The 18,644-nt window shown below is 47.8% G+C and overlaps 1 protein-coding gene and 1 pseudogene across 2 annotated transcripts; one reads left to right on the forward strand and one right to left on the reverse strand.

The window, feature by feature from the left end:
* The first annotated feature begins 3,697 nt into the window (after positions 1-3,697).
* LOC136497719 (G-type lectin S-receptor-like serine/threonine-protein kinase SD1-1) lies at positions 3,698-7,334 on the forward strand (annotated as a pseudogene).
* Positions 7,335-13,853: 6,519 nt separating this feature from the next.
* On the reverse strand, positions 13,854-17,332 carry LOC136497641 (G-type lectin S-receptor-like serine/threonine-protein kinase B120). Of its 2 annotated transcripts, none has more exons than XM_066493484.1 (7): positions 16,039-17,332; positions 15,549-15,647; positions 15,276-15,460; positions 14,946-15,156; positions 14,609-14,846; positions 14,365-14,515; positions 13,854-14,277 (listed from the first exon to the last, which is right to left on the reverse strand). In XM_066493484.1, the coding sequence occupies exons 1-7, from the start codon at positions 17,327-17,329 to the stop codon at positions 13,975-13,977; spliced, it is 2,478 nt and encodes an 825-aa protein (XP_066349581.1). In that variant the 5' UTR covers positions 17,330-17,332; the 3' UTR covers positions 13,854-13,974. The 2 variants fall into 2 exon arrangements, with proteins under 2 accessions (XP_066349581.1, XP_066349580.1); XM_066493483.1 differs by having other exon boundaries at positions 15,276-15,457; positions 16,039-17,330.
* Positions 17,333-18,644: the final 1,312 nt, after the last annotated feature.

Consider the following 18,644-nt stretch of genomic DNA (forward strand, 5'->3'; position numbering starts at 1 on the left):
AAATTTATCTGTCCAAGTCATGCAACGATGCGACGCGGACGTGGACGCCGAGACCGAAGCAGGACGGGGACGCGGAGGACAGTATCGACGGCGAGGTCGCGGCACGCTGGGAGCAGGGGCCGTGTCGCGGCCGAGGTCGCCGGAGGGAGCGCCTATGCGCGCGGCGGACGCGGCAAGCCAGGAGGGGCGGCGCGCGGCCGGCATGGCAGTGGTCGGCCCAGGCGCAGGCCGGGAGGGGCGGCGCGATGCGGGCTGGGGCCGCGGGCGGCCGGTACGGCGAGGGCGGGGGCGGGCGCGGGCCGGGGCCGCGGACGACCGGGGCTACGCGCTGCGGTGCGGCGGCGCTGGCGGCGCCCTGGCTCGGGAGCAGGAGAGAGAGGAAGAGAGAAAGGAAGGGAGGGCCCATACATATGACAGGGCTTGGCGCCAATAACCACGACGCCAAGATCTACGTCGCCAAGCTCGGCGTCAAGATCTACGGCGTCAAGGTGTCTGTCAAGTCACCGCCATGTCTGCATCGAGCCCAAGACCTATACGCCAAAATCTATGGCGCCGAGACGTATAAGCTCGACGCCACCAACAATGACACCGAGCTAAATGTCCAGATTTTAAAAGCATATCTCCAGGGACATATTTGTAAAAAATTTTCAAAAAAAGGATAAAAACAAAAAAAAATCGGCCATGGAGGCTGGGTGCTGGCTGGCCACGGCAACAGGTGATTGTCAACCTACGCTACGACGCGCTGCATGCCTGCGTATACAAGTACTGCAATCCGGCCAGGTTTATCTTAACCCGATGCGGTCTTTCGTCTCCTCCTGCTTCTCTAGTAGTACAGCAAGTACGCAACGCAGGTTTGTTTGTATGGATCCGTCTGCTCTGCACCCAAGAACTAACGCCAGAACAATGTGTAACCTTTCTCTTCTCCACTACTGCATTGGCAAGATTTTATTTCAGCGCAGGATCGATGCTCTGTGGCTTTGTCTCCGAATATCGATCCAGGTGGAGGTGGCGTCGGTGCTATTAACAGAGACAGTAGCAGTGCATCAACTCAGTTGTAAACTCCAGTGTCGAGCTCATCGTTTTCCTATATATGATGCCTTCACAAGTTTCTTCATATTTACTTTTACACGGAAAATAGACCCTATAGGCCATTAAGTTGGATTTTGATGTTTGATAAACAACATGACTATTTAGATTTAATGTTGTTTGCTACTACCTCCATTCTCTTTTATAAGGCGCGGCTGAACATGACACGGTCTCTTAAACTATATTTTGACCATTTATTTATGATATGTTATATTATCTATATTTATAATTTATGATATTTGGATAGTACATTTAATCACCAATCTAACCATATCAAAGTTTATAGTATAATAATTAAAATTGTTAGCTGAATTATTGGTCAAAGATTTTGAAGTTTGACTCTCGATATTTGTGTGCGCCTTATAAAAGAGAATGGAGGCATATATAAGGTATAGTTCAAATGGATATAAAGTGAACTTGAACTGAGGCAACGTGGTGATCCGGATGATCAACACCTTAAACAATACATTAGAAGACTTATGGAAGGCCTACAAGTGATACTAAAAGCCCAAGACATAAAATAGAAGAAGTCAAATGAACGAATGAAGCCGGTTGCACACTTTCTATGTGCACCAGATTGCTCCGGTGTTAGCCAAAGGGGAGGACCGGACTATGCGCGTGCACTGTCCGAGGGGCTACGGCAACAGTAGCACCGGATTATGCAAGGAAAAGAGATGCACCAGATGTTAAGGTGCAGGCCAGTGAAGGAAATAGTGTCCGCCAGCTCATCGGATTAGTCTACTGACCGCACCGGATTGCTCACCAAAGCATTCTACTAGAGAGGGTTGCAACGAGGTTGAAATGAAGATCAACGCACCGGATTAGTCCGGTGACCTACCGAATCAAGCACTGAATCATTCAACCTCCAACGGTCAGCAACCACTGGTTTGGCCAACGGCTAGTCAAAGTGGACGCGCTGGATTGCTCTGGTGTCACCACCGGACCTATCCGGTGAGCGCAAAAGCAGGAATCTACCCTTTCCCAACTGCTAGTTTTGGATTAGGGGTCATATATATGGCGACGTATCAGGTGTAAATCAACCAACCTGTGTAAATTTGAAAACTATCAATCAGGACTATTAGATGCTGATTCAATAGATGGGGTGAGGGGGCTTAAGCGTAAAAAAAACACCGGTGGGTGGGGGGCTTAAGCGCAAAAAAATCCCACCTCTCATCACATCCATTGGATCAGCATCTAGTGGTCCTGATCGGTAGTTTTCAAGTTTGCACAAGTTGATTGGTTTGCACCTGATACGTTGCCCATATATATTCCCCTTGGCCAGCCATTTCGTGTGTGTAGAGCTCAAGGAAGTAAAGTGTGAGTTGAGACTCATCTGTAGTTGCACTAGCCACTACAAAGTGCTTAATAGAAAATTATATGATTAGTATAGGTACTTTGTAAAGTGCTTAAAGTAGTTAGACATTGTATTTGTGCTTGCTCTAGGTTTAGGTCTAACGTTTAGTGAGGTTTGCATATCTCTTACCATTAGATGCTTGCACACACCATTATTGTACTCGGAGGTGTTTGTAGTCTTGCGAGATCACACCAACTACGTTTGTGGTGTGGCTGTCACCGATGTATTAGAGGAAACGAGGCCTGCAATATTTTATCCGGAAGCTTAATAGTGAAGACGACGAAGAGCCGTCTAGAAGAGGCTATCTCGGAGACACAAATCCATTTTAGCGGTCGTTCACTAGGACGCTCTTGAGCGAACGATGCCGCATGCACGTCGGCCGTCCACCCTCATTTCTCCACTCCCTTTCCCTATTGCTGACATCACCTAAAAAAAGCAAAATATTTATTTCAAGTTGCTATAACTTCTAAACGGTGCATCTATTTTTAATTCTGTCTGTAGGTGCTGCAGACGGAATTAAAAATAGATGCACCGTTCAGAAGTTATAGCATTTTAAAATAAATATATTCCCTTTTTTATGGCATCAGCACTGACGTGACAGCTTGAGAGTGCGCGCAAGGAGTACCGCGCGCTGCTGCTATCCAAATGAGCTAACAGGTGGGATTTTTTCTTTTCCAGAAAAAGAAATTAATGATATCAGAAAATTATTCGCTGATCACGTTTCGGGTGAGCGTTCGCTCGTTAGTGCGACCGTCTCCGAGACCCACAGGCAACCGGCAGCAGGCAACATCCTAGATGTGGTATTACGTATATTAGGCCATGCTTAGTTCGGCCGATTCGCCGCCGACAAAATCACTGTAGCTAAGCATTTTGTTTTTATTTGGTAATAATTGTCCAATCGTTGACTAATTAGGCTCAAAACGTTCGTCTCGCAAAGTACAACCAAACTGTGCAATTAGTTTTTGATTTCGTCAACATTTAGTACTCCATGCATGTACCGCAAGTTTGATATGACATAGAATCTTCTTTTTATATAGTGTCAAAGTTGGGAATTTGGTGGAACTAAACATGGCCTTAAATTAATCGTAGAATGTGTTTTTATAATAAATTAGAGTTACACATATTTATATTATTTTCTATAAACTTAAACTTGAAAATGTTTAAATCATCACAAAGTGACGTGAATTTACTTTTGTATGAAGACGTGTGGAGGGAGTAGATATGACGTGACTGGTCAAGTATGCGTTAATTGCGCAAATGCGATGGTGTAACAGTTCCATTTTTCGTATAATATCTAGCAGCCTCCCCAAGCTGATTTCGTGTGCAAGGACAAAGATACATCGCACATGGCGGTTCTCAACCTCGTCGCCCTGATTTTTGCGATGCTACTACTGCTTCTCAGAAGAAGCTCCGGCGCCGGCATTTCGTCGGACACGCTGAACAGCGGGGGCAACATCACCGATGGAGAGACGATGCCCTCCGCCAGTGGCTCATTCACCCTGGGTTTCTTCTCCCCGTCGACCACGGTGCCAACCAAGAGGTACCTCGGGATCTGGTTTACGGCGTCTACTGACGTCGTCTTGTGGGTGGCCAACCGCGACACCCCGCTAAACAGCTCCTCCGGCGTCCTGGTGATGAGTAGCCGGGTGGGCCTTCGCCTTCTCGACGGCTCTGGCCAGACCGCCTGGTCCTCGAACACGACCGGCGCCTCTGCCTCTTCGGTGGCACAGCTGCTCGAGTCCGGCAACCTCGTCGTGCGCGAGCAGAGCAGCAGCGCCAGCGCCGCCTTCCAGTGGCAGTCGTTCGACCACCCGTCGAACACCTTGCTCGCCGGCATGAGGTTCGGCAAGAACCTGAAGACCGGCCTGGAGTGGTCCCTCACGTCGTGGCGGGCGAAGGACGACCCTGCGACGGGGGCCTACCGTCGGGTCATGGACACAAGGGGCCTGCCGGACATCGTCACATGGCAAGGCAGCGCCAAGAAGTACCGCGCTGGCCCGTGGAACGGTCGCTGGTTCAGCGGCGTGCCGGAGATGGATTCACAGTACAAGTTGTTTTACATCCAGATGGTGGATGGCCCCGACGAGGTCACCTACGTCCTCAACACCACGGCCGGCACGCCCTTCACCCGCATCGTGCTGGACGAGGTTGGCAAGGTGCAGGTCCTGTTGTGGATCCCGTCCAGCCGGGTGTGGAGGGAGTTCCCATGGTTGCCTCGCGACGCCTGCGATGACTACGCGTCGTGCGGCGCGTTCGGCCTGTGCAACGTCGACGCCGCGTCGGCGCCGTCCTGCAGCTGCGCCGTGGGGTTCAGCCCCGTGAACGCGTCGGAGTGGTCCAGGAAGGCAGCCTCCGGCGGGTGCCAGAGGGACGTGCCGCTGGAGTGCGACCGCAACGGGACGGTGACGACGGACCGGTTCACGCCTGTGCACGGCGTGAAGCTCCCTGACACGGACAACGCGACGGTGGACAAGGGCGCGACGCTGGAGCAGTGCATGGCGAGGTGCCTCGCCAACTGCTCTTGCGTGGCCTACGCCGCCGCTGACATCCGAGGCGGAGGCGGTGGCCATGGCTGCGTCATGTGGAAGGATAACATCGTTGATGTCAGGTACATAGAAAATGGGCAGGATCTCTATCTGAGGCTGGCCAAGTCTGAATCAGGTAAGGAAAAACTGAAGCTGTAACCTACTATCTCTGTCAAGATTCTGAGGGAAAATCCATCATCTTATCAGCTACGATTAATACTGCCTGTAATACATTTCTGCCGCTACAGGGAAGAGGGGGCATATGGCAAAAATCTTGGTTCCGGTGATGGCGTCTGTGCTTGTACTCACGGCCGCTGGCCTGTACCTTGTTTGGATATGCAAGCTTAGAGGTACAATCAGACTATCAGAGAGAGCAACTTCACCACGAAGAGCAATTCAGGCACAATATTTCTGCACTAGTGTAAGGTTTATTAATAACAATTGGAATTGTTTTTCCTGTCAGCCAAACGTCGGAACAAGGATAATTTGAGGAAAGCGATCCTAGGATACTCGACTGCGCCATACGAACTCGGTGACGAAAATGTAGAGCTTCCATTTGTCAGCTTTGAAGACATTGCAGCTGCAACAAACAATTTTTCTGAGGACAATATGCTCGGGCAAGGTGGCTTTGGGAAGGTTTATAAGGTTAGGAAAAGAAATGCATCTTTTAAATAACTGTAGAAATGTGAGAATTATGGCACTGCTTGTTCAATTTAATAATGGTGAAACAATTCAGGGTACGCTGGGACAGAACATGGAAGTTGCAGTCAAAAGGCTCGGTCAAAGTTCAGGACAAGGTGTAGAGGAATTCAGAAATGAAGTTGTTCTGATTGCAAAATTGCAGCACAGGAATCTGGTTAGGCTTCTTGGATGCTGCATCGATGGAGATGAGAAGTTGCTGATTTATGAATACTTACCAAACAGAAGCTTGGATTCCATTATTTTTGGTATGTATGAACTTATATTTTCGAGTATTTTTTTAAAACATTCTTTTCGCAAAAAGAAAAAAAGAAAAGAGAAACATGTGACATGGTTACCTTTGGAACTGCTTAATTTAGATGCTGCAAGTAAGTATCTCCTTGATTGGCCAACACGTTTCAAGATAATCAAAGGAGTATCTAGAGGGCTTCTTTATCTCCACCAGGATTCAAGGTTGACTATAATTCACAGAGATCTTAAAACAAGCAACATACTGTTGGACGCGGATATGAGCCCAAAGATATCAGATTTTGGTATGGCAAGAATCTTTGGTGGAAACCAGCATGAGGCAAATACTAATCGTGTTGTTGGGACATAGTGAGTAATCATAGACTTGGCTTTCAAAGTGAATTCTTTTTCCCTATATACTTACTCAGATCATTTATTTCTTTTGAGCAGTGGTTACATGTCTCCTGAATATGCAATGGATGGCGCGTTTTCTGTCAAGTCAGATACATATAGTTTCGGAGTCATAGTCTTGGAGATTTTAAGTGGCTTGAAGATCAGTTTAACTCACTGCAAGGGCTTCCCTAACCTACTGGCTTATGTAAGTGCGCGCTTATGCTTAATTTTTTTTGTCACAATTCAAACAAAAGCTTTCTAATTTCTATAAGATTTGATCCCATTGGCTTATCAGACATGGAGCTTATGGATAAACGACAGAGCGACAGATCTTGTGGACTCATCCCTGGCTAAGAGTTGTTCCTACAGTGAAGCTTTACGGTGTATCCAGATAGGACTACTGTGTGTGCAAGACAATCCAGATAGTAGGCCACTTATATCGTCGGTGGTGACCATGCTTGAGAATGAAACCACACCAGTTCCGGTACCAATACAGCCAATGTATTTCTCATACCGGGGAACAACCCAAGGGACAGGCGAAAATACTAGCAGTTCTATGAATAACATGAGCCTCATAACGGTGTTAGAGGGACGCTAGTTGTTTGTATGTCCGTTTCTGGGACAGGCGAAAATACTAGTAGCTTATTTGTTTTAGAGAAGTTATATAGTGATATTACATGAAAGATGCAACAGTGCAAATTTAAAAATCAGTAGCAACTATGGTACTTCACTGGAGACTCGTTGGGTAAGGCTTGGATGGCAGAGTAGCTTGATGTTAGGGGCTAATTATTAGGCCTTATGGGCCATGGACTGATGTAGTTCAAGCGGATACATCAGAGTACAAAGGCTATACCAGAATGAATATAGCCCGTGTTACATATTCATCCAGTGCGAATCTCTAATTGCCAGTTTCTTGTACAATAGACTGGTTGACCTCTTTTTTTTTGTTCTGTTGTACACCAAGTTTTGGCATCTCCAACACTCTTTCTAATGGTAATGGTGAATGATTGTAAACCTATGTTTTTTAAGAGTTTCTCCAGCCGATGTTCTTTTAGTGGGTACTAGATCTTGTCAGCGCCAGCGGTGAGTGGCTTTTGCGGTCTTCTAAACTTATTTGCCATGGGTGTTTACAGGTGTTCCTTTTTCTTTGCTGTTGTCGGGGACCAATACTAGGGTACCCGAAGAGGAGGGACTAATGGTCGTCGACGATAGTTCATCCAAGCAGTCAAGGGCGCGACTACAGGTCCGACCGACCCCCAGGTGCGCAAGCTCCGCCTCGCCCGACCCTTGGGTCTGCGCTCCGCCTCGCCCGACCTCTATGGGCGGGCTTCTCCTCGCCCGACCTCTGGGGGCGAGCTCCGCCTCGCCCGACCCCGAGGTCGCGGGCTCTGCCTTGCCCGACCTCTGGGGGCGGGCTCCGCCTTGCCTGACCTCAGAGGGCTAGCTCCGTCTCGCCCGACCCTGAGGGCGCGGATTTCGCTTCACCCGACCCTTGGGTCTGCGCTCCGCCTCGCCCGACCCTTGGGCCTGTGCTCCACCTCGTCCGACCCCGAGGGCGCGGGCCCCGCCTCGCCCGACCCTTGGGTTTGCGCTCCGCCTTGCCTGACCCTAAGGTCAAGGGCTCCACCTCGCTCGACGAAGACCCGTACCGTCGCCAACCACTCCAAGACCAAGCGTATGGGCCTGGGTCAAAGCTCTGACACCAGGGTAGTGACCAGCACACCCCGATATGACCCGAGGACGTGACAGGCCATGTCTGGGGGTTCACGTAAGGAACAGCGCCAGTGGACCAGTGCTGTTCTGCCTAACCCCCATACGAACACTGACCAGCACGTCGGTTCACCATGCCGTCCGCCAGGACGGAGTGGAGCGCCATGACCGGCAAACGACGCCTGCGCATAGCGCCAGTGACGGACAAGACCGTGACGTGGCACCGCCTCTGCTGACATCTACAGGGGCGGCGGAGCCCACATGAAGGAGAAGAAGGACCCGACGATCCTGAAGGACTTCCTCTCCCTCTCGTTCTCCTCTCTCCCTCCGTTGTAACCCTGCTTTCCCTTGGCCTATAAAAAGGAAAGCAGGGCGTCCTATAAGGAGCATCGGAACTCATCGCAACACACCAGATCAGGCTCAAATCCGATCAAATCCCGAACCGATCAGAACACACAAGCACATAGCCGAGAGGAGACCGGCATACGTTGGGTCGATCCTATTCTAATAGTATTTTGCTCCGTATAACTAGCTAGGTCAGGATCATCCAACTGAAGAACACATAACGAATATGCTGTTAGAAATTAGCCCCCGGAACGGCAAGTTATATGTTAATTAATTTTCACATGCGGAAGTGTTTATTGAATCTATCAAAACAAACATGCAAGATCACGTATGACACCAAAGACACCTACCTATGGGACGCAGTAGACAGCACCCAACTCACTGATCAGCCTGATAAAACGATCTGGCGCTGGACTGCAGATGGCACTTACTCGGCCAAATCCGCATATAACATGCTACACGCCGGATCAACCCCCCTTCTTGGTCACAAGCTGATTTGGAAGACATGGGCTCCATTGCGAATCAAGATTTTCCTTTGGCTAGCATTCAAACGCAGACATTGGACCAGGGGCAGAAGGGCCAGGCATGGTCTTGAAGCTAGGGAACTTTGCTACCTCTGTGATCAAGGCCAGGAAACTATTGATCACATCATTGCGGCCTGCCCATTCTCCAGAGAAGTTTGGTTCTACGTCCTCCAGGCTCTCGGTCAACAGCTACCACACGCAGCGGCAACGACGATAAGCTGGTGGCGGAGACTGCGGTCCCTCTTCAACGGTGACCGACGCGACGGCCTGGACTCCCTCTTCGTGCTCGTCTCTTGGCAACTGTGGAAGGAGCGCAACGCAAGATGCTTCCGCGAAGCCTCGGTGCCCATCAGCGACCTCCTGCAGATAATCAAGGCTGAGGCAGATCGATGGATTCAGGCGGGCGCGGGTGGCCTATGAGCTCTGGCACAACCATAGCACACGAGGGGATCAAACAAGATCAGGGTCTGTTGCCTTCAAAATGTAGCGCGTTAAAGAAAAAACTAACGGCCGGAAATGGCACTCTTGTATTATAAAACTTTCTTCTTCTAATACAATGATATGCACACTCATACGTATTCGAGAAAAAAAAAGACACCAAAGACACACGATATTGGCTAATGAGGTTCGGCTGAAGCTTAACATGACTGCCTCGTTGTAACCGGTCTGTTGCGTTAATATATTATGAGTTATTGTAAAAAAAAAAAAACTAGGGCTTCTCTTCTCTGTCAATGAAAAACTGTCACAATCTCGCACCGTTTGTGTTTCAGAAAAAAAAAAGAAGATGCGGAGTGGAAAATGTGTTTGGTTTCTGCAACAAGTCGCCTCAACCACCCGCGATTTCCAGCGCTTTTCTCGCTTGAGTGAGCGAGCCGATTCGTCTCCGTTGGCATGGCAGGAGATTTAAAAAAAAAATTAAATTAACGCATGCAGCGCGTCAAGTCAAGTCAATGAGTGAATCGCTTGTTGCGGCCGAGCATTAATCCTCACCTGACTGTGGCCCACTGCCGAGCATTAATCCTCACCTGCGCGCTCCCTGCCTCCCCGGCCGGTTAATTGCTGCAAGCTGACATGCATGACGCTACATGGGCCGGGTGACGACGCGACGGTCCCTTCTCTACGGCTGTACCCCCCACGGCGTTGACGCATTATTGACTCTCATCCGCGCGCCTTTCGTACACCCTGCTATAATTCGCGTGCTTGGCAGTTGGCACTTTGCGAACACATTACTTTTGATTCAAGTATTTTTTTTCTCTCTTACTTCTCTCCCATTTCCTCCAATGGGATATTTAACTATTCGTCACTTGTCCGATTGTCCGTTTTACGCAGGTAACTATGACTTTGTCAAAAAAAAAAAAGTAAGGATAGTTTCTGCGACCGATAAGTCTATTGATGCTGTTTTATTGAGAGAGAAAAAACGCAGTACCATGACTGATAAGCCGGGCTAATAAGTTCAAGCGAACAAGGCATGATTTGTTGCTATTTTTTTTTCTGATGTGACGTGACTAGTGCCAGCCCTAGGGGTAGGACACGAGGTGCGACGACCGAGGGCCCAAGCCCAGTATACAAACCCTCAGGTCCCACTACTAGAGAACAGACTCTAGAACGATGTCCCAATTTGGCATTAGCCTCGGCATTTTTTGCCCCCAGGACTAGAAGACCTTTAGTCCCGGTTGGTGTCTTCAACCGAGACTAAAGGTCCTTGCCCAACGGCTAAACCGAGACTAAAAGTCCTCCAACCTTTAATCCCGGTTGGTAATACCAACCCAGACTAAAGGTAGACCCTTTAGTCCCGGTTGGTAACACCAACCCGGACTAAAGGACCCTTTAGTCCCGGTTGGTAACACTAATCGGGATTAAAGGTCTCCAGATGGGTTACTTCAAAAAGAAAGCATCACATCCATTGTTAGATGTGTTGTGTAGGTGGGGTAGTAAGCTACACGTGAGGCAGTGCATGAGGTCTTGGGTTCGAATCTCACAGGGCGCAGCGGTGGGAGGCATTATTTTTTTAAAGCTGGGAGGATCTTTAGTCCCGGTTGTGGCAAACCGGGACTAAAAAACAACACCTTTAGCCTCGGATTGCTAGTCCCGGTTGGGAAACCGGGAGTAGAGCTCATTTCTGTAGTAGTGTCATATAGTCCATTAGACATTAGCAAACTAATGAGAAGAGAGACATAAAACTGGCCAGTCGATCCAAAAAGACAATATCGACATTTCTTTTCTAGTTTTCTTTCCCCACGGCCCTCAGTTACAGAGGCGACGATGAGTCACGCTGCACACAGCACACTCTAATCGTGAGTTCGCGACGTACGCCTTACACACGCGGAGCTGGCGAGCCACGTCGCCGCGAAGAGCTAGACTACCGGAGACAAGGACACGTCGCACGAGGACGACGACCAGGCATGGCTCTACGACGACGATATCTTGATTCTTGACTTCTTACGAATTGCGATCAGCTGTTTAGGTCTAAGGTATTTTTTTCCTTTTTATTTTTAATCCAAATTAATTATTTGTATAATATTCCAGACTTGTAGTGGTTTGTATCCATATAGTCATATTTTTCTTTTAATTTAGGTGTTAGAATTTTAGAATATTACCTAAGAAACATTTGTCATGGGTGAGAAAAGAAAACAAATGTATTGCTTTTTTAATCTACATTGTTCCTCGATAATTATCATACAGCTATAAATATATTGCTTAATCTACATTGTTCCTCGATATTATTAGACATGTTAAATTAAAAATATGTTATTGAATTTATTTTTATTTTGCAAGTAAAATTAGTGCATATATATTATAAGATTTTATACATGGTCAAGAGGGACCGTTGCGACGAGATCGCTAAAGGGCCCTTAAAATCCTAGGACTGGCACCGGACGTGACACATCAGCACATCGGCGTGAAAGAAAGACGGTCCCAAGCATGTGAAAATACCTTTATTATCCTCAATGCTTTCTTGTTCCTCCCTTCTCTCTTTCTCCTTTCTTCCGCCACAAAATGGATCTTTTTTTTTTGACACACTTCCGAGTCCCCGTCTAAAATTATACTCTCTCCTTGTTGCTAAAAAAAATTGTTTTGGACAAGGATTGGGTGAAATATTAGAAATATAAATCATGAATAACTTTTAAGTTATTGAGTTTAAAAATATGAAAACTATATGAATAGATTTGTCTTGAAAAAAATATTCATAAAAATATATGTATATCACTTTTTAATAAACATTTTTATAAAATCAAAAGTCAAAGTTATGCTTTAAAAGATTGGCTGGGGGGGGGGGGGGGGGGCGGGGTTGGGTTTACGCTTATTGGTCGAGAGAGTGTTATGGCCTCCACTCCAATCTCCAGATGACACACACAACGTGGTCGTAGGTGCAGCTGCAGCGTCTGATCCACCCCTTCATTGCGAGCTCATCAGATACAACGTGTTCGCTGGGTCGTATTTGATTTATAAGCCATGATTTATTAGTCAACAAATATTATTTTTCTCTCACACCAAACCAACCAACCAGCCTCAACGAATAGTCCCGCGTGTACTGCACTCCACGATATGATGGTTGACTGTACTCCAATAATCGCAGCTTCGCACACCGGTCGTCGTGTTCCTGTTCCAACTTTTTATGTTTTGATTGAATTCTTCCTGTTCCAACTTGCAAATTGCAACGCCGAGGTAGAGGGAGCTGGCCGTGTTCCAATTCCAAGCACGTGCCATGCCAGATCGAAGTGTGTCGTGTCTTTTTGTTTTCTTTTCTTTTCTTTCCTTTTCTTTTTTTGAGGAACTGATGTGTGTCCTGTCGAATGGGCATCACGGGAGAGGAGGTGGGCTGTAAGGTCCAAGGCCTGCCTAGGCCGCTTCAAAAGAGGAGGAGGTCCTAGGCCCATCTAATTGGGTGTCCTTCCGAGGAGGACTTCAGCGGCGCCCGCCGGTGCCATTGTGCCGACGACGACGAGGCACCGTTGCGGAGCCTGTGGCCTGTGGTCGGGGGCGAAACGGCGAAGTGCGGACTGCGGAGGCTGAGAGCTGAGGCGGAGGAGCCGTAACCACTCCGCTCTTCTTCCCATCGTAGTGGTACGGCTCCACGGGTCCTTGACGCCTCGCGCCGCCGCAGTTCGGCACCTGTGTCCCATGGCCGCCGTTTTCGCCAGGTACTGCACTACTGTACTCGGGGTCTCTGCTCCCGCCGTGGCCCGTGGGGTTTCATCTGCCATTGCTGCAGCTGCAGTTGCATGCTGTGGCTGTAATTTACTCTCTGTGGGTACTGTAGTAGTAGTAGGGCAACAGCTGCAAGAAGCTGCAGCGAACACAGCTGCATGCTGTGGCGTGCTACACATTCAGAGGAATTAATGATCCGGAGCTTTTGCAGTGTCAATCAGTAACACAGAATCTCGGACTAACCACCGAATGTGTGAGCTCTGCCTGTCATTGGCGATTTGCTGAATAACCTGAACTTCACTTGCAGTTGCAGCTAGTGTTGGAGATAAACATCTAAATGCCTGGCCTGGTAAACCTGGCCAAGCAAATTATTTGCCGGTTACTAGCTGCAAGCCATAGTGTACTTACTGTTTGCTCATCTTATGCAAATAGCAAGTTTCGAAAAACTTGAATAAAACCCCACATATGAGGTATGTGACACAATGCTGAAAACAACTCTGAACTTGCTAACTTTGGTTGTTTTCTAGTCTGCAATGACCACCGGCCCAATGGGAAAAAAAACACAAGTTTACTAGCTTTATGGAAAAATAAATATAACAGCTGAAGAATTTTATGAATAATCCATATGAGGTACTGCACTGAAAATATTAGGCAGCCTTCACCTTTTGGCATTAGAGCAACTGAAGATTAAAGCAATGCCATGTGAAATTTGATTGCATTCTTTGTTATGACACTTGACCATATAATTCACAAATCCCTGTATATTATCTGCATTTTTTTTTCCAAGCTGCAAGCTTCAATTCAGTGTGTTCAGTACAGTAAGCTCATATATATCCCTTTGGAAGACTGTAAGTTCACATATATTACGACCAGCTATGCTGTTGAAATTCACTTAACCCTACAGACCTACACAGTTAGTCAAAGACTTGAACATTTATATAGTAAAAGTTGGTGTGAACATCTAGCGGCCCTCTAGTGTCGTGATACACGATGTATTCAGAAAACCTTCTATGTTTCTCCTTGTTTCTTCAGTTTCACTATTCCTTGGTAAAAAATATACAGGCTCCTTTGGTGCTGGAAGCAATGTGGTTTCATTCTCTAACAAAAACACAACTGATGACATGAGTGGCCTTGCATTTGGATTGTCTTGGACACACAAAAGTCCTACATGAATACACCTCAAAACTTCATGGAGTGGATAACTTTCAGCAACCGATGAGTCCACCAATTTCGTCGCATTTCCCTCTTCCCATAACTTCCATGTCTAGAAAAAATGTAAATATTTTTTTCTATCAAATTAATATTTTTTTGTTTATGTTTATTGAAAACTAGAGTATTCCACACTACTTACATAAGCTATAAGGTTTGGGAAGTCCATTATGAGCTGAGTTGAGATTATCTTCAAACCACTTACAATCTCCAAGAGAAGAACGCCAAAGCTATATGTGTCTGACTTAACAGAGAAGGCACCACTTGTCACATATTCAGGAGACATGTAACCACTGTTTAAACAAATTCAACAACGGAAGAATTTGAGTTAGACTAAACTATTATAGTTGCATTATTTAGCATTGACTAGTAAATGAATTACTCACTATGTCCCAACAACACGGGTAGTGTTTGCTAGTTGCTGGCTTCCCCCAAAGATTCTTGCCATACCGAAATCCGATATTTTGGGACTCATTTCTGTGTCTAACAAGATGTTACTTGCTTTAAGATCTCTATGAATTATTGTTAATCTTGAATCTTGGTGGAGATATAGAAGCCCTCTGGCTATGCCTTTGATTATGTTGAACCGTGTTGGCCAATCAAGCACATGCTTTCTTGAAGTATCTGCCAACAAGTAGTATTTAACAAAACCTATTGTTAGTCATCAGCAGTATCCTTTTGGTCAATGTAAGAACTGCAATATGCAATAGAGTCAGTGCGTACCAAACAGGAAGGCATCCAGGCTTTTGTTAGGCAAGTATTCATAGATCAGTAACTTCTCTTCTTCATGAATACAGCAACCAAGTAGTCTAACTAGGTTCCTGTGCTGTAGTTTGACAAGTAGAACTACCTCGTTTCTGAATTCATCAATACCCTGCCCAGAACCTTGACTAAGCCTTTTGACAGCAACTTCCTTCCCTCCTTCCAACATTCCCTGCATGATTGCATTCTTCTGAATTGGAAAATGATGAAAAGTACAATTCTTTCTTCTGTTTTAATGATTGTTTTAACGCATATTATCCTATAACTTTTAATGTGAAAATCTGCCATTACCTTGTAAACTTTGCCAAAGCCTCCTCTTCCAAGCATATTGCAGTCAGAGAAATTGTCAGTTGCGGCAACAATGTCATCGAAGCTAACAAATGGAAATTCTTCATTTTTGTCTCCAAGTTCATTTGAGGCGCTCAAGTATCTTAGCATCAGTTTCTTCTGAATCTCCCTTTTTTGCCATTTCCCTGCTGGTTGGGAGTGGGACATTGATACCTTTTTGTTAAAACTTGTACAGTAATAACATTACATGTTGAAACAAGGCACTTATTGTTGTACCTTTGAATTTGCATAGGCAGACAAGGGCTATGCATGTGGGTAGCAGCAGGCATGCTACAACCGGGACTACAATCTTTACTATATTGGTCTTGGTTTTAGCTGCCAAAGTAAAACTTGTTAGAATGTACTGAATAATTAATTAACCAGAAGAGCTACTATATCTTTTGTTGTTTGTTTTTTTCCAAAGCCATTTCATTCTGGTGGAAGGAAACAGAGCCGATCGAAGTAGGAAAACAGAGCCCCATTATCACCCTATTGGGCAGTTCTAATGCTGATCTACTGGAGATGCTCTATTGTCATTCAGTTTTATTAGACTTAAAATGTTTGTGTTCTTCAAATCAGATTAGTGAAAATCTATTTTGAGTGAAAATTTCTCATTATGGCATATCTTCTGCTTCATTGCTAGATGAGTATCAAATCAATGACAACATTGGAGAAACTGATCCTCTGATCAACAAATGTAAACAGCACATGATGAAACGGTGCGTACCAGGAGGGCTGGCAAGCCGGAGGTACAGCTTCTCGCCATAGTTGATGCTTTTCCATGTGTCGACAAGCTCCCCATTCCAAACCAAGCACCTTGACTGGTCGGCCATGGCACCGCTGCTGCTCAAGTTGGCGTAAGCATAGGCGGTGCAGGAGCAGTTACTGCTGCACTCGGCCGCGCACTGCTCAAAGCTTCTGTTCCGGAGGAGCACGAACTTGTCAGGAACTCTCATCCCGGGCAAGGCCACGAAGTGGCTTCCCTTGCTGCACCGCAGAGGCTCCATTCTCCGGCATCCTTTTGAAGAGTTCATCCCGACGGCGACGGGCTCAAAGCCCTCGAGGCACTGGCATGCCGGGGCAGCCCCGGTGAAGTCGCAGTAGCCGTTGGGGCCACACGAACCGTACAGGCCGTAGCCACCGGTGGGGCGCTCGGAGATGACCGTCCACGCCGACGAGTTGGTGTCCCAGCTCAGGAGCTTCATCGTGCCGGTGTGGTCGAGCATGATCCGGAAGTACGGCGAGCTGTCAGAGACGGTGTACACAAGGTAGAACTCGTCTCCGGTGTTGACGATGGTCTGGTACACCATCGAGCTAGGGGAGCTCGTGTACATGCCGCCGGACACCGACACGCCGTTCCACACGCTGATGCGGCAGTACGGGTCGGCCCCGTGCCAGATCATCAGCTGGAGGTTGGAGACGGGGTCGATGCCGAACGAGAAGTCTCCGGTGGACGGGTCGGCGGGGCCTCTCCAAGAGACCAGGCGCCCGGCGGGGCGGGCCCTGTGGATCATCAGGAACCTCATGCCTGGGAGAATGGTATCAGTCGGGTGATCGAAGCTCTGCCAGATGACCGTGCCGTTGGGCAGCTGGAGTACCAAGTTCCCCGTGTCGAGCAGCACGGCGAGGGCAGTGCCGTTGTCGTGGACGGCGGCGGCGATGGCGTTCTGCGTCCTCCAGAGAGTGTGGCCTTGGGAGTCCGACAGCACGAGGTCAGAGTTGTTGCTGATGGCGAGCGTCGGGGACGAAGAGGTGGTGGCTGGGCTGTCGCGGTTGGCGACCCACACGACGGTGCGGTTGTGCTCAGGGATGCCGTGGAACCAGATCGCAACGTACAGGCTCGTGCTGGAGCCGGCCGGGGACGGGGAGAAGAAGCCAAGCGCAAAGACGCCGCCTTTGGAGATGAGCAGGTCGCCGGGGGTCAGTGACCTTCCGCTTGTCAACTGGTCATCGGATTTGCAGACACAAATCATCAGGAGAAGCAGGAGCATGAAAATGGTAAGGCAGGTCGTGCCCATTCTGCCTTCTCTGTTCTTCGCTGACGAGTCAGGGGCGACGAAAATGGCATCAAGTCATCAAGATATAGATCAGGTTGTGGCACGTGGACATGGCCCGGAGGATTTTTATTATTATTTTTAACATTTTTTTAAACTAATTTTAAATCTAACACTGTTTAAATTTTTTTTTCCAAAACTAACACTTTTGGTCACGTCTATTTCCCTGGCGCGACGAAACGCCTGTGCCGCGCCATACATGGTGGCGCGGCGAGAGGGATGATGTGACGACGACCGGGGCGCTGACCGGTGATGTGGTAGGGTCTGCCGCGCCACCGATCTTGACGCTACAGTGACGCGCCATGGAGAATGGCGCGGCGAGGCAAAGCTAGGCATGGCCGGAGCATAGGCCTACCCACGCGGCCTCAGCATGGCATCTAGGCCTGCTCATTGTAGCAGTGACGCTGACGGAGCATGCGATGCCTTCCAGCTGCGTGTCCAATGACGATGGAGAGAATTAATTAAAGAAGCCTTCGGTCATCAATGATAATGGATTTTCCTTCCTTCCCCAAGAATTACCAACCATGCAACCGTTACAGTCCAGTCCACCACGGACTCCCTCCCTCCCTGCGTCTCCAGAGGAGAGGATGGCCTGGCAGGTGACGTGGTAGAGTCCCCGCAATCAGGCCACGTCAGTTTTGTTTCAAAGTTGGTCCACGTGTCTGCTTTTCTATCAACCGATCTCTACTAGAGTATGTATTATATGTGTTACGTGCTGGGCCAGCTGAAAAGGACACTGCGGGAGGCTTTCCGTCCCCTACGACGTCCATCCTGAGCGGGCGGCAGCCTCGGTCCGCGAAAGGCTAGACGTGAGGGTCTCGTCGACCAGCTAGTATGGAAGTACGGAGTACATCTACAACGACTCCCGATAGATGCTACTAGATCTGACTACAGGTAAATGATCTGATTCAGTTGTTTTCGTTCCTCCTGTTAAGAGCATCTCCAAGAGTTTGTCAAATTTTACTTGGCAAATCTTGTGATTTGCCAACTCCCAAAATTATATGCCAAGTAAAAAAACAATCCATCTCCAAGAGTTTGGCATTTTTGACTTGGTAAAATAAAAAAAACCCGTTAACAAAACGAAGAGGCCCGCTAAGCGAACGAAGAGCCCCGCTAAGCGAACGAAGAGCCCCGCTAAGAAATGAAGAGCCCCGGATGCCAAGCCGTATACGCGCGCGCATATTTGCGCGCGCGGAGGGAAGATTTGCCAAGTTGCTATTGATGCCAAGTTGTTTTGCCAAACTGTTGGAGGCTATTTTTTCTTATTTTGCCAAAATTA

The sequence above is a fragment of the Miscanthus floridulus genome, chromosome 12 (genome assembly GCF_019320115.1).
Source record: "Miscanthus floridulus cultivar M001 chromosome 12, ASM1932011v1, whole genome shotgun sequence".
Classification (NCBI taxonomy): domain Eukaryota; kingdom Viridiplantae; phylum Streptophyta; class Magnoliopsida; order Poales; family Poaceae; genus Miscanthus; species Miscanthus floridulus.